The sequence below is a fragment of the Coregonus clupeaformis genome, chromosome 39 (genome assembly GCF_020615455.1).
Source record: "Coregonus clupeaformis isolate EN_2021a chromosome 39, ASM2061545v1, whole genome shotgun sequence".
NCBI lineage: Eukaryota > Metazoa > Chordata > Actinopteri > Salmoniformes > Salmonidae > Coregonus > Coregonus clupeaformis.
Window position 1 is genome coordinate 1,518,929 of NC_059230.1, and position 15,855 is coordinate 1,534,783.

General features: G+C 41.9%; 1 protein-coding gene and 1 long non-coding RNA gene across 4 annotated transcripts in view; one reads left to right on the plus strand and one right to left on the minus strand.

Annotated features, from left to right (window-relative positions):
* Positions 1–2,112: 2,112 nt before the first annotated feature.
* Positions 2,113–2,426, plus strand: LOC121554722. Its single transcript, XR_005997763.1, has 2 exons — positions 2,113–2,320; positions 2,358–2,426. It is a non-coding gene; the product is annotated as an uncharacterized LOC121554722 (long non-coding RNA).
* A 4,308-nt stretch (positions 2,427–6,734) lies between these two features.
* The window catches only part of LOC121554723 (myotubularin), a 68,820-nt gene continuing 59,699 nt past the window's right edge, over positions 6,735–15,855 (minus strand). For 2 of the 3 annotated variants that reach the window (XM_041868434.1, XM_041868432.1), the window contains exon 16: positions 6,735–7,234. In XM_041868434.1, coding sequence (XP_041724368.1) covers positions 7,052–7,234 — 183 coding nt within the window. In that variant the 3' untranslated portion in view covers positions 6,735–7,051. The remainder of the gene's footprint in view (positions 7,235–15,855) is intronic. The other variant, XM_041868433.1, reaches the window with a different exon arrangement.

Sequence of the window (15,855 nt, forward strand, 5' to 3'; positions counted from 1 at the left end):
CAATTGAGATTAGAAAAGCAGTCAGTAAATGGTGTGACCAGCATTTGCCTCATGCAGCGCGACACATCTCCTTCGCATAGAGTTGATCAGGCTGTTGATTGTGGCCTGTAGAATGTTGTCCCACTCCTATTCAATGGCTGTGCAAAGTTGCTGGATATTGGCGGGAACTGGAACACGCTGTCATACACGTCGATCCAGAGAATCCCAAACATGCTCAATGGGAAACATGTCTGGTGAGTATGCAGGCCATAAAAAAACTGGGACATTTTCAGCTTCCAGGAATTGTGTACATATCCTTCCGACATGGGGCCGTGCATTATCATGCTGAAACATGAGGTGATGGCGGCGGATGAATGGCATGACAATGGGCCTCTGGATCTCCTCTTATGGTAGAGAAATTAACATTGAATTATCTGGCAACAGCTCTGGTGGACATTCCTGCAGTCAGCATGCCAATTGCACACTCGCTTATAAACTTGAGAAATCTGTGGCATTGTGTTGTGTGACACAACTGCACATTTTAGTGGCCTTTTATTGTCACCCAGCACAAGGTGCAACTGTGTAATGATCATGCTGTTTAATCAGCTTCTTGATATGCCACACCTGTCAGGTGGATGGATGATCTTGGCAAAGGAGAAATACTCACTAGCAGGGGTGTAAACAAATGTGATTTTTTTTGGTTGTTGAAAAATAAGCTTTTTGTACATATGGAACATTTCTGGGATCTTTTATTTCAGCTTATGAAACATGGGACCAACACTTTACACAGTGCTGGAAAAAGTAACCAATTGTCATACTTGAGTTAAAGTAAAATATACTTTAATAGAAAATGACAAGTAAACGTGAAAGTCACCCAGTGAAATACTTCTTGAGTAAAAGTCTAAAAGTATTTGGTTTTAAATATTCTTATGTATCAAAAGTAAAACTATAAAAAAAATGCCAAGAGTGTGCAAAGCTGTCAAGGCAAAGGGTGGCTATTTGAAGAATCTCAAATCTCAAATATTTTGTTTTGTTTAACACTTTTTTTGATTACTACATGATTCCATATGTGTTATTTCATAGTTTTGATGTCTTCACTATTATTCGACAATGTAGAAAATAGTACAAATAAAGAAAAACCCTTGAATGAGTAGGTGTGTCCAAACTTTTGACTGGTAGAGTATATTCCAAGGAGACGAACTATAGCCTGCTGGTTAAATGTAGGGCTGAGATATGCTATGAAGGGACAAGGTCAGTTTAGGGCTGAGATATCCTATGAAGGGACAAGGTCAATTTAGCCCTGAGATATCCTATGAAGGGACAAGGTCTGAATATCCACATTTTGTTATGTTACAGCCTTATTCTAAAATGGATTACATTGTTTTTTCCCCTCATCAATCTACACAATACCCCATAATTACAAAAAAAACAAGTTATTAGAAATGGTTGCAATTGTATATAAAAAAAAAAACTGGAAATATCACATTTACATAAGTATTCAGACCTTTTACCCAGTACTTTGTTGAAGCACCTTTGGCAGCGATTACAGCCTCGAGTCTTCTTGGGTATGACGCTACAAGCTTGGCACACCTGTATTTGGGGAGTTTCTCCCATTCTTCTCTGCAGATCCTCTCAAGCTCGGTCATGTTGGATGGGCAGCGTCACTGCACAGCTATTTTCAGGTCTCTCCAGAGATGTTTGATCGGGTTCAAGTCCGGGCTCTGGCTGGGTGTTGTCTTGGCTGTGTGCTTAGGGTCGTTGTCCTGTTGGAAGGTGAACCTTCGCCCCAGTCTGAGGTCCTGAGTGCTCTGGAGCAGGTTTTCATCAAAGATCTCTGTACTTTGCACCGTTCACCTTTCCCTCGATCCTGACTAGTCTCCCAGTCCCTGCCGCTGAAAAACATCCCCACAGCATGATGCTGCCACCACCATGCTTCACCGTAGGGATAGTGCCAGGTTTCCTCCAGATGTGACGTTTGGCATTCAGGCCAAAGAGTTCAATCTTGGTTTCATCAGACCAGAGAATCTTGTTTCTCATGGTCTGAGAGTCCTTTAGGTGCCTTTTGGCAAACTCCAATTGAATTTACCACAGGTGGACTCCAATGAAGTTGTAGAAACATATCAATGGAAACAAGATGCACCTGAGTCTCTTAGCAAAGGGTCTGAATACTTATGTAAATAAGTTCTGTTTTTTATTTTTAATTGTGCTAAAATTTCAAAAGTTATTCTGTTTATATTTAGGGCTGAGATATCCTATGAAGGGACAAGGTCAGTTTAGGGCTGAGATATCCTATGAAGGGACAAGGTCAGTTTAGGGCTGAGATATCCTATGAAGGGACAAGGTCAGTTTAGGGCTGAGATATCCTATGAAGGGACAAGGTCTGAATATCCACAATCTTCACATGAGCAGACATTACATAAAGAGATTTTCCTCATTTCAAAATGACCTGAATAAATAAAGGACAATAAAGACACATTACGACCACAATAATATGAATGAAAGAAACAACCCAAATCAACATGTTTTTAAAAAGTGAGAAATCTTTAAATTAATTTAACCAGCATTATTTACACAACAACCAACAGTGGTGCACTCATACATGAGAGGAGCAGTACAGCCTGGATCCCACATCTGTATGTGTCGTCTTGCCAAAACTCCCATGTAGCCTGGGTGCCAGTATGTTTATGCTCGCCCTGACATGAACAGAGCAGACAAAGACTGGTAAGTAAGCCTTGTCCAAGCCAGACAGGCCCATAGCCTGTCTCCTGTTTCTGTAGCGTGAGGCAGCTTGATGTACAAGTACAGCACCTGAACAGTACGCCCCCTGAAACAGACTGGCACCCAGGCTAACTCCTATGGTCATGACTCATGAGGAGTTGGCAAGAAGGCACAAACTGATCTGGGACGCCAGGCTAGGGAAGTAAGTAGGCTATAATATGACAGAAATCCCTTTAGACTAGATATCCCTACGTTAAGGAAGACTACATGAAGAAAATAAACAAAATCACTAGCGACAGTTGGCACCCTATTCTCTAGTCAAAATAAGTGCACTATATTGGCAGTAATAGGGTGACATTTGGAACACAGTCCTTTATCAGTGCTCAATTCCTCTAGGGCTGGAATTCAGTCAAACTCGGCATGCTGATGTTTATGGCAGTGTCTTTGTTTACAAACTAATGTCCATGCATAGACTTCTCATTGTGGAAAATGGAAGCATCCATTTGTGATGTGTGGGATACTTCCTTGTGGTAGTAGTAAGTTATTACCGCTGTTCAGGGATTATATTTGACCTTAGGGGGTAAAAGAGCTACTGCATAAAATACCGCAATGAGTTTGATTGAAGGCAGAGGCTGCAGATCAGACTTTTCTGGACCCCTCTTCCCGACAGCTAAAAGGTCCCGATGCTTCTGCGCATGTACGGGATTCTCTACTTTCCGCACAGTCTCTACACACACGTAGAGAACCGCCCTTCACATTTTTAGTGTCAATCGTGAATTATAATTCTTCCAAGTTTTACGGATGAAACGTCCATGCAGCATCTGCATACCAACCATTTGATCTCAGTTTCATGGGGATAGGCATTTAGAGCATCATCATTACACTATGCTACTATATTATTCAGTGCTGTTATGTAGAATGCTATCATTGTGTTTTTGCAGACACCGATTCAGCTTTGATCTAACCTTATTAAAAGAGCACCATTCGCCAGAGTAGCCTGTTCCCTACGAGTAGAGCAGAGACTGTGTAAAGTAGAGAATCCCACACAATAGCAGAAGCTTCGGGACCTTTAGCTGTCCAGAAGAGGGGTCCAGAAAAGTTGGATCCTCAGCCACTCAATCGATTGAATCACGACCCTATTTACACAATCACAGGACTCAAAGGAACTGAATCAATTCCCGACTGAATCAAATCTCCCATAATTCATGATTCACTGTCCTCTGTTAGAAAAAATAAATCCTAAAATGCAACAAAAAAAAAAACTACATTAAATTCTAAACTCATTTATGTAACAAGAAATCCACAAATTATTAACCAACCATTCAAAGAAACAAATAACATTTGTCCTACTACTTTCCTTTTTATAAAACGTGTCAAATTTGACACTAAATAAAATAATATTTTACAACAATAACTTTAACAGTAAAATAAGTTTTGTTTGAGGTAATTACATCATAGTTACTGTACTTGTATAAAGAAAACAAAATAGATTTGTCTTTCAATCTTTTGCCTAAAAACACAACCAACAAACCAAAAATGATTTTGCTTTGTTGATCATTTTTCTCTCAGCTTCGTTTGAAACCTTTTCACCTCATTGAGGCCGAAGTCTTCCGAAGTGACGCATTCTGGGGTGGCATTAGGGAGCGAAAAGGGAGTACCTGAAAGGTTTAAATAACAAGAGCCCTCAGTTTTAGCCCATCATCATCATCACCATCTTTCAATAGATGTTGTTCAGCTACAAGCCCTCTAAGTTCTCTCTGTATGGTCTTTCCATATCCAGTGGTGACTGTTTTCAACAAGCGTTATCCTACCCAGAAGGACCATACATACATACATACTGTATCAACCAACAGGATCCTTTGTTCCCTCTGACACAACCAATCGGAATCCATCATTCCCCTGCCACAACCAATTGGGTGCTTCCTTTCTTCTACCATAACCAATCAGGTGCTATCTTTCCCTTTACCCCTCGCCACAGATGCCGACCACAGAGGAACAAAGACAGTTATAGTTTGGGTACATACAAAACGTCCACCTGAGGTTGAACTTCAGACGGTCAAAGGCACAGAACTGGACCCGACCAGCGTTCTCCAGAACATTGGATCTGCCCTGTAAAGATTAACTAAACGATTCCGGACTTTTCCCACCAATCTGATCTGAAACTCTTATTCTGAGAATACTTTGTACACCTTATCGTGGTCCCTTGAAACGTTCTTAACAATTCTGGACTTCCACCGATCTGATCCCACCTCTGGTCATTGCTCGTCAAAATAACTTCTCCTGTCCACAGCTTTTCTTTGTGTCAGTACAATGGATTATTTCTGAGACTACTCTGTGGGAGTCCAAAACCATTTTGCTACGTGGACTGGGATCAAGTGGGTCGATGGCAAATGTTTCCGTTTATGCCAAGAGGAGTTTGACCGTTTTTTAAGGTGACAGGTTCTAAAAGGTTCTGAAGTTTGAAGTTGGCAAAATGAGAGTTGGGTTGAGGCAGAACCAGGGGACTGGGATCACTGGTCACTATTATTGGACTGACTGAGTGGACCTAGCCTGGTGCCAAAACGGTTTGTGCTGTCTTACCAACTCCTAAGGTCATTGTAATGCATGACAAAGACCATATGAGTCACTTTAATAATGTTTACATACTGCTTTACTCATTTCATATGTATATACTGTATTCTATTCTACTGTATTTTAGTAAATACCACTCCAACATTGTTCATCCTAATATTTCAATATTTCTTAATTCCATTATTTTTACTTTTAGATTTGTGTGTATTGTTGTGAATTGTTAGATGCTACTGCACTGTTGGTGCTAGGAACACAAGCATTTCTCTACACCCGCAATAACATCTGCTAAACATGTGTACACGACCAATAAAATGTGATTTGATTCGGCAAGACAGTACAAATCAGATCTGGGACAGGGCTAGATCAGACCACGATAAGATACCTCACAGAACCTCTCATAGGAACCAATACAACTGACCGTGTGTCCCGTCTCTCCATAGACCTTCTACAGTACAATAGAGGGATACTTGGGCCCTCCTGTAGCTCAGTTGGTAGAGCATGGCGCTTGCAACGCAAGGGTTGTGGGTTCGATTCCCACGGGGGGGGGGCAGTATGAAAAATTTATGCACTCACTAACTGTAAGTCGCTCTGGATAAGAGCGTCTGCTAAATGACTAAAATGTAAATGTAATACTTGGTCTACTGAACATCAGACTGGAGTACAATCAACCCCTGATAAATGCTACAATTTGGGGCTGTTATGAACAGAATTTAAAATAACTGATTTATAGGATTTCTGTGGTTATGAATGCATGCAGTAAACTGGAAGATGCAGATATTCAGAGCACTTATAAAATAATGTATGTGAGTTGGGACTGGGGAACTGCAGTGGACTCGGTTTGCACTTACCCAACTGCGCACTTATCAAGAGTCGACTGTAGTTACTCAAGCTTCCTGTCCAAACTTAACTGAATGACTGGACTGGTATTGCCTATGTTGGGACATAGGTACAGGTACACAATGACTGAAGGGAAACCATCACATACACTTCCTAGTCACATGTTCATTCCTCTCTCCATCTTTTCAGTCTTTGTCATAACAGTGCCCTTTTCTGGTCATGGAGAGGAGCACAGTGTATTCAGCCCAAGAGGATCAGGGGCTACGATCCCATTCTCTACCCTTCTGCCGAAGTGTGCGCTCATACACGCCCCCATCATGGATTTAACAGGAAGGGACTGGTGTGAGGAATATGGTGGAAACTCCATCCAGCCATGCTTGCACCAAATACAATGCATAAGCATGATGGGGCGTGACTGAATGCACACATCTTGGTAAAGGGTAGAGAATTGGAATGCAGCCGGTGAGTTTTAACCCTTTACACTCAACCTTTAGTATTGTTTATCTACAAACATTTTGTTTTATTTCGTATTAAGGCTTCTCTGTTTTTGTGAGAGAGAAAAAACTAACATTCTATAAAAGTTGTGAAAAGGCTGTACTGTGACATGTTGCATAATCACCATGGTTACGTCTATTCCATGTTATTTATTGACTACATTATGACTTACTAACGCTATGTACAAAAAACGACTGCCTGTATCTGTGTAAGGGTCAAATCCATTTCAATTTCAGGAAGTGAATTTTTAGGAAGTGAATTGAAATTCTGAAATCCTGCAGAACTGAAAAATCCTCATTGGGAAAAAATATGTCACTTTTCAACTCTCAAATTTGAAACTTCAATTAATCTCCTATGATTCATTAACTTAACTGACATGTAATCAACCCCAACCCTGGAGAATGCACATACACACGTGTGTTGTATATGTCAGACTGTGTGATGACCCCACTCAGAAGGGGGTGTGCAAGTGTGTGATGTGCTGCGTGGGAGAGGCCGCGTTGGGGGTGGAGCTATTTGATAGGTGGGAGGAGTTAGGGGAGGAGTCAGAGAGCTGCAGTTCCTCTAGTTTCTTCAGGTATTCATCTCTCAGGGCTAACAGCTCTATGTAACGCTGCTCCACTGGACTCTGCTGCTGTAGGGTAGAGTAGGATATAGTAGAGTAGGATAGTGTAGAGTAGGATACAGTCAGATAGTGTAGAATATAAATAACAACCACCACCACCAGGGGGAGGCAGAGAGAGGGATGAGACCAGGGAAGGGGGAAAGGGAGAGGAAGCGAAGGGGTGAGAGGATGGGGAGCAGGACAAGGAGGGGAGAGAGGGGAAAAAAAATAATACTGTTAATTATATGCAAACAACGCAAACAGATAAGCATATAAACAATCACAAAGAGGTATAGAGGCACAAGAGACACACAGTGAAAACATGAATATTCATTATCGATGTCTAGAGTGTTTTAAATGGGAGCAGCAAGCTGGTCTGATGCCAACACACAATACTGTTTGTTTATTAGGATCCCCAGTAGCTTTTTCCAAAGCAGCAGCTATTCTTCCTGGGGTCCACAAAAAACACACAAGTAACCAAACACTGATAGACAAGGACTGTCACACAAATTAAAAATAGAACGATATACAAACAATACAACAAATATAAAAATAATACAACCAATAAAATTATGTTGCATGAGATGTTTAATCTTTTTTTTTTTTAAGGAAATGTTGCTGTTTGCTTGAGTAATTGGAGATGGAAGGGAGTTCCATGCGATCACGGCTCTGTATAATACTGTGTGTTGCCGTGAATTTGTTTTGGACTTGGGGATTGTGAAGAGATCCCTGGTGGCATGTCTTGTGGGGTATGGATGAATGTCTGAGCTGAATGTTATTTGATTATGCAGACAATCTGGAATTGTCATTATAGTAATGCTTCTCATAACTAGAAGAGAAGCAGTTAATCTCTCATAAACCCTCAACCAGGAAAGACTATCATGCATGTTGTTGATAGTTCTGTATGTGCAGTTAAGGCCAAGGCGTGCTGCTTTGTTTTGAGCCAGCTGCAGCTTTGCTAGGTCTTTCTTTGCTGCTTTGTTTTGAGCCAGCTGCAGCTTTGCTAGGTCTTTCTTTGCTGCTTTGTTTTGAGCCAGCTGCAGCTTTGCTAGGTCTTTCTTTGCTGCTTTGTTTTGAGCCAGCTGCAGCTTTGCTAGGTCTTTCTTTGCTGCTTTGTTTTGAGCCAGCTGCAGCTTTGCTAGGTCTTTCTTTGCTGCTTTGTTTTGAGCCAGCTGCAGCTTTGCTAGGTCTTTCTTTGCTGCACTTGACCCTATTACCGGACAATAATGAAGATGGGACAAGACCAGAGCCTGAACAAGTAGTACAGTTGATGTGTCAAAAACACAGACCATCTTTTAAAAACAGACATACCATGATAACGGACCATCCAATGTTACTCCTAGGAGTTCAGCTTCCTCAACTCTCTCAATCGTCACACCCTTTTAAACTCCAGAGAATGGTTTGAACCAAATACAATTTATTTTAGTTTTAGATGCATTTAAGACCAGTTTATTATTACAATCACCCATTCTGATACTGACTAACTCCTTATTTAGAATTTCAGTGAGTTCACTGGCTTTGGGTGCTGACCAGGATTTCCGTTAGCTGTCAATTACCGGCTTTTAGCCAATAAAAAGAAAAAAAGAAAAGCAGATAAAACTGTTGCTGGCCAAAATGACCGGGAGTTTAAAAAAAAGAAACACTTTATTCATTGATGGAAATACCAGTCGACTGAAATACATTTTACCGTCATGCTTGTTGGTCTATAGGTTAATTTGCATAATTTAGTGGAATTAAATTGGCCCGCGTGTATTTTTGTTAGTCATCATGTATCTTATTTATCCAACACAACTATCACACGCGCACAGCATACAGAGCCTATTTTGAGCGTGATTTCTCCCGCTGCTTCTCAACCTGAGCTGCTGGAGTAAAACGTGCTTTTATAAGCTCATTCGTTGTGCAACAATTCTAAAACGCAATCACGTGTTAAAAACAGTTTTAGTGCACGATTAAAAAGAGCTACTATTTTTATTTCTCAACTGGAACGCGCCCCCCATTCACCACTCAAGTGCAGGCAACAGGTTATCAGCGAGTCACCCACCACGTAACAATGTGCGCAGGAGGCAGTATGCATTTTGAAAAACACACTTAAATAGTTTGAAACCGGAAAATTTCATATTCATATTATGAGGCATGTCTTGCCTTGATTTAAAGTAGCCTATAGGCGAAATCCGACCATGGAAACGTGGAGGCAATTATTTTATGAAGACTCCATAGGCTGCGCGTGAGTTTCAAGTTTGGGGAAGCTTACAATTTATCCTACTATTTCAATATCACTTACAATTTATCCTACAGTTTCAATAACAACGTTTCCATTTCTCAAAATCATTGTCATGTGGTTAATCATAGAAATCTGAATTAAAATGATAAAAATCCAAAAAAGTTAAAAGTCAACTAATGCGAGATCGCCAGCATCTGCCATATGGACACATTGATACAGCGTGATCCATTGGCGGCTTAAGAAAGGAGCGCATGGAACTAACTCACAGCCTATAGGCAGCAAGCAGTAGGCCTATAACTTCCATTGCTCTTTCACAACGATGATTGGGGATTATCGAGAGGGGGAGATTGTTGGAAAGATTTTTCAAATGGCTCACTGTGAGGAACTAGAGTTTTAATATAATATCATTCTCAACGGATGTAAAAAACTTTCCTTCATTTCCACGCAGCAGGCCAGGTACTTCTGTGTGTGCTCAGGTGCGCGTGTTCCCTCTATCATCAGGACAGAGAAACCAGACATGCTCATTGCTCACATTGAGCACTCCAACCAAAAGACAATGAAAACATTTACAAATCTCTGATGGTTATGAAATAACCCAAAACTTGTTTCACACAAGTGTAACAGGTTTTGAACTCTGAAAACAACGTTTCCACTCCGAGAATGAGAACACTAAATGACTATTACATGCATTAACAGAAATGTATGTAACCAAATGACAGGGATTAACAGTACATTTACTACAGCTGACATACAGTGCATTCGGAAAGTATTCAGAGCCCTCGACTTTTTCTAAATGTTATGTTACAGCCTTATTCTAATTTTTATTTTATTTTTATCCTCATCAATCCACACAGTACCCCGTAATGACAAAGCGAATACAGGTTTACATTTTTTTGCAAATGTATTACAAATAAAAAACATACTATATTTACATAAGTATTCAGACCCTTTGCTATGAGACTCGAAATTGAGCTCAGGTGCATCTTGTTTCCATTGATCATCCTTGATATGTTTCTACAACTTGATTGGAGTCCACCTGTGGTAAATTCAATTGATTGGAAATTTTTTGGAAAGGCATACACCTGTCTATATAAGGTTCCACAGTTGACAGTGCATGTCAGAGCAAAAACCAAGCCATGAGGTCGAAGGAATTGTCCCTAGAGATCCGGGACATGATTGTGTCGAGGCACAGATCTGGGGAACGGTACCAAAACATTGCTGCAGCATTGAAGGTCCCCAAGAACACAGTGGCCTCCATCATTCTTAAATGGAAGAAGTTTGGAACCACCGAGACTCTTCCTAGAGCTGGCCGCCCGGCTAAATTGAGCAATCGGGGAGAAGGTCCTAGGTCAGGGAGGTGACCAAGAACCTGATGGTCACTGACAGAGCACCAGAGTTCCTTTGTGGAGATGGGAGAACCTTCCAGAAGGATAACCATCTCTGCAGCACTCCAACAATCAGGCCTTTATGGTAGAGTGGCCAGATGGAAGCCACTCCTCAGTAAAAGGCACATGACAGCCCTTATGGAGTTTGCCAAAAGGCACCTAAAGACTCTCAGACCTTGAGAAACAAGATTCTCTGGTCTGATGAAACCAAGACTGAACTCTTTGGCCTGAATGCCAAGCGTCACGTCTGGAGGAAACTGTCACCATCCCCACGGTGAAGCATCGTGGTGGCTGCATCATGCTGTGGGGATGTTTTTCAGCGGCAGGGACTGGGAGACTAGTCAGGATCAAGGGAAAGATGAACGGAGCAAAGTACAGAGATATCCTTGATGAAGTCCTGAGCGCTCTGGAGCAGGTTCTCAGACTGAGGCAAAGGTTCACCTAACAGGACAACGACCCTAGGCACACAGCCAAGACAACGCAGGAGTGGCTTCGGGACAAGTCTCAATGTCCTTGAGTGGCCCGGCCAGAGCCCGGACTTGAACTCGATCGAACATCTCTGGAGACCTGAAAATAGCTGTGCAGTGACGCTCCCCATCCAACCTGACAGAGCTTGAGAGGATCTGCAGAGAAGAATGGGAGAAACTCCCCAAATACAGGTGTGCCAAGCTTGTAGCGTCATACCCCAGAAGACTAGAGGTTGTAATCGCTGCCAAAGGTGCTTCAACAAAGTACTGAGTAAAGGGTCTGAATACTTATGTAAATGTGATACGTTTTTTATTTTGAATACATTCGATAACATTTCTAAAAACCTGTTTTTGCTTTGGCATTATGGGGTATTGTGTGTAGAGTGATGAGGAAAACAACTATTTAATCCATTTAAGAATAAAGCTGTAACGTAACAAAATGTGGAAAAAGTCAAGGGGTCTGAATACTTGTCATGCTAGCTTTGTGTAAGACCAGTGGCAAATCACTTCTAAAAATAGAGAAGAGTAACAGACCAAGGCAACTGCCCTGAGGGACACCGCACGGTACATATCTGATGTTATACAAGGGGTGGGGTCTAATCCTGAATGCTGATTGGTTAAAACCGCATTCCAGCCGGTGTCTATTCCACAAGTTACCACCGGCTAAATCTATGACGGTAAAATGCCTATTTACTCTGTTCCATCTGACTGCGCAATCCACTGTCTCATCAGCCCAGCCAGGCAATTTATAAACTTGATCTCCACTATAAAAAGCATCTAGACATTATCTCACCTATCTGATGCTAGAGAAGCTTCCATTGAAGAACACTATTAGCTAAAGAGTTCTATTGGATAAATAACTCTCCAACCATGTGATGGCAGGTGATTTAAAGCCATAGCAACAACAGCAATGTATGATCAATTACATCAAAGGCTGCACTGAAATCTAACAATACAGCTCCAACTATTATTATCAATTTATTTTAACCAATCATCAGTTATGAGTCAGTGCAGTAAAAGTTGAGTGCCGTTCTCTATATGCATGCTGAAAGTCAGTAGTTAACTTGTTCTCTGAAAAATAGCATTGTATTTGATCAAACACTTCTCTCCATCAATTTACTAAGAACAGGCAGTAAACTGATTGGGCGGCTGTTAGAGCAAACAAAGGGCGCTTTACTATGTTTAGGCAGTGGAATTACTTTAGCTTCCTTCCACGCATGTGGACACACACACACACTCACTCACTCACTCCTTTAGGCTTTGGTTAATGTCTCTCTCTGTGTTTGTGTGATTATGACAGGGAAATAGGATTTTCTGCTCCAGTGACTCAAACCCTGTTGACTGTTTGGGCTGCAGGGGTGTGTGTGTGTATGTGTGTGTGTGTGTAAGAACAGGCAGCAGACAGACACACACTCCCCAACACCCACTCAGACCCCAACACTGCGAGTCATACAGGATGCCACGGCAATACTGCAGCCAAACCAAAATATCCCCAGAGGCAATCCTTCACAATCAGACTGATCACAAGCAATGTTCCCTCTAAGCTGCAGGCGTGCATGCAGCTCCTCGGGACTGCCGCACAGAAGAAATATCAGCCCGCGCAGAGAAGCACGAGATTGAACTTCACTCAACTTTCTAGTTTTCCCCGTTAGTTAACACCAGTGGTTGACTTGGGACGGAGCTGTCCGGCTCTTCAGATTTTGGGGGAATTGCGTATTGGCTCATCTATAAAAACAAAGTAACCTATCGCTGTCCCAGATTAACACACCGAGGCAAAAAAGGCTGATCAAAGCGGAATGAAGACGGGATCTTCATTGAATAGCAATGGAGAGGGGGCATTCATTTCCTGATTCTGCTTTGTTCAAATGTATTTGCCGCTAGTCTGTGAATCTGTGAGTGACAGTAGGCTGTTCCAGATCGCGCAGATTGAAAATGTACCAGCCTGAATGACATGATACGCTGTTCCATGTTGTCAAATGAGGGTTTGCAATTCATGAGAAGTCATGGAAATTAGTTTCATAATTGTTGTTAATGTAATTCATGAAAGCATACTTTTTAAATATGATCAACCAATAAAAAAAAAACATTATCAGCCATTATCGGAATGACCCTTCAGTGCATGTCTGTGGTGCTGCATGTGTGCCAGTGCCAGTTGGCCGTTGCCTGAGGAGAGAGAGTGCGACATTTCAGCAGCAGGTATAAAATAATGACAACCAGACTAACTAGATCACCAATTCAAAACATAACTGCTACAAGTTAACTCGCTAGTTAACGATAGATAACTAAGCATCAACTTTCGTTGTCACCTTTCCACCTTGTCACTGTAGAGCCTAAATAAATCTGCACCACTGGAAAGCTGGGATTCCCCTCTATTAAACAGTAGCCATGTAATTGCAACAACGTAAAAAATATTCTAAGAACAGAATAACTGACAAAGAACTGGCTGTGCATAGATCTCCCCTGAAACATGGATACAGAAGAGGGGGGTATACAGAAGATAGCCCTATTTGGTCAAACACCAAGTCCATATTATGGCAAGAACATCTCAAATAAGCAAAGAGAAACGACAGTCCATCATTACTTTAAGACATGAAGGTCCGTCAATACGGAACATTTCAAGAACTTTTGAACGTTTCTTCAAGTGCAGTCGCAAAAACCATCAAGCGCTATGATGAAACTGGCTCTCATGAGGACCGCCACAGGAATGGAAGACCCAGAGTTACCTCTGCTGCAGAGGATAAGTTCATTAGAGTTACCAGCCTTAGAAATTGCAGCCCAAATAAATGCTTCACAGTTCAAGTCACAGACACATCTCAACATCAACTGTTCAGAGGAGACTGTGAATCAGGCCTTCATGGTCGAATTTTGCTGCAAAGAAACCACTACTAAAGGCCACCAATAAGAAGAAGAGACTTTGGGCCAAGAAACACGAGCAATGGACATTAGACCGGTGGAAATTTGTCATTTGGTCTGGTTTCAACCGCCATATCTTTGTGAGACGCGGTGTGGGTGAACGGATGATCTCTGCATGTGTATTTCCCACCGTAAAGCATGGAGGAGGAGGTGTTCTGGTGTGGGGGTGCTTTGCTGGTGACACGATCTGTGATTTATTTAGAATTCAAGGCACACTTAACCAGCATGGCTACCACAGCATTCTGCAGCGATACGCCATCCCATCTGGTTTGGGCTTAGTGGGACTATCATTTGTTTGTCAACAGGACAATGACCCAACACACCTTCAGGCTGAAGGAGAGTGATGGAGTGCTGCATCAGATGACCTGGCCTCCACAATCCCCTGACCTCAACCAAATTGAGATGGTTTGGGATGAGTCGAACCGGAGAGTAAAGGAAAATCATGAAGTCCTTCAAGACTGTTGGAAAAGCATTCCAGGTGAAGCTGGTTGAGAGAATGCCAAGAGTGTGCAAAGCTGTCATCAAGGTGTCGTGACGTGATTTACATTAATCTGATGACTGTTATTTATCGAATCAACTAACTTTGTTTAATTGTCACTTGATTAAATGAATAATGTAACAATTAACTGATTAGGATTTTGGGCCACCACGGAAGAAGTTGTTTAACGAGTTCCCGTCTCCCGAATTAAACCCATAGAAGATATATATATACAGTGAGGGAAAAAACTATTTGATCCCCTGCTGATTTTGTACGTTTGCCCACTGACAAAGAAATGATCAGTCTGTAAATTTTAATGGTAGGTTTATTTGAACAGTGTGAGACCGAATAACAACATAAAAATCCAGAAAAAACGCATGTCAAAAATTTTATAAATTGATTTGCATTTTAATGAGGGAAATAAGTATTTGACCCCTCTGCAAAACATGACTTAGTACTTGGTGGCGAAACCCTTGTTGGCAATCACAGAGGTCAGACGTTTCTTGTAGTTGGCCACCAGGTTTGCACACATCTCAAGAGGGATTTTGTTCCACTCCTCTTTGCAGATCTTCTCCAAGTCAGTAATGTTTCGAGGCTGATGTTTGGCAACTCTAACCTTCAGCTCCCTCCACAGATTTTGTATGGGATTAAGGTCTGGAGACTGGCTAGGCCACAAACAGATTTGACGGTACATGGCCCCGTCCATCATCCCTTTGATGCGGTGAAGTTGTCCTGTCCCCTTAGCAGAAAAACACCCCCAAAGCATAATGTTTCCACCTCCATGTTTGACGGTGGGGATGGTGTTCTTGGGGTCATAGGCAGCATTCCTCCTCCTCCAAACACGGCGAGTTGAGTTGATGCCAAAGAGCTCCATTTTAGTCTCATCTGACCACAACACTTTCACCCAGTTCTCCTCTGAATCATTCAGATGTTCATTGACAAACTTCAGACGGCCAGATGTGCTTTCTTGAGCAGGGGGACCTTGCGGGCGCTGCAGGATTTCAGTCCTTCACGGCGTAGTGTGTTACCAATTGTTTTCTTGGTGACTATGGTCCCAGCTGCCTTGAGATCATTGACAAGATCCTCCCGTGTAGTTCTGGGCTGATTCCTCACCGTTCTCATGATCATTGCAACTCCACGAGGTGAGATCTTGCGTGGAGCCCCAGACCGAGGTAGACTGACAGTTA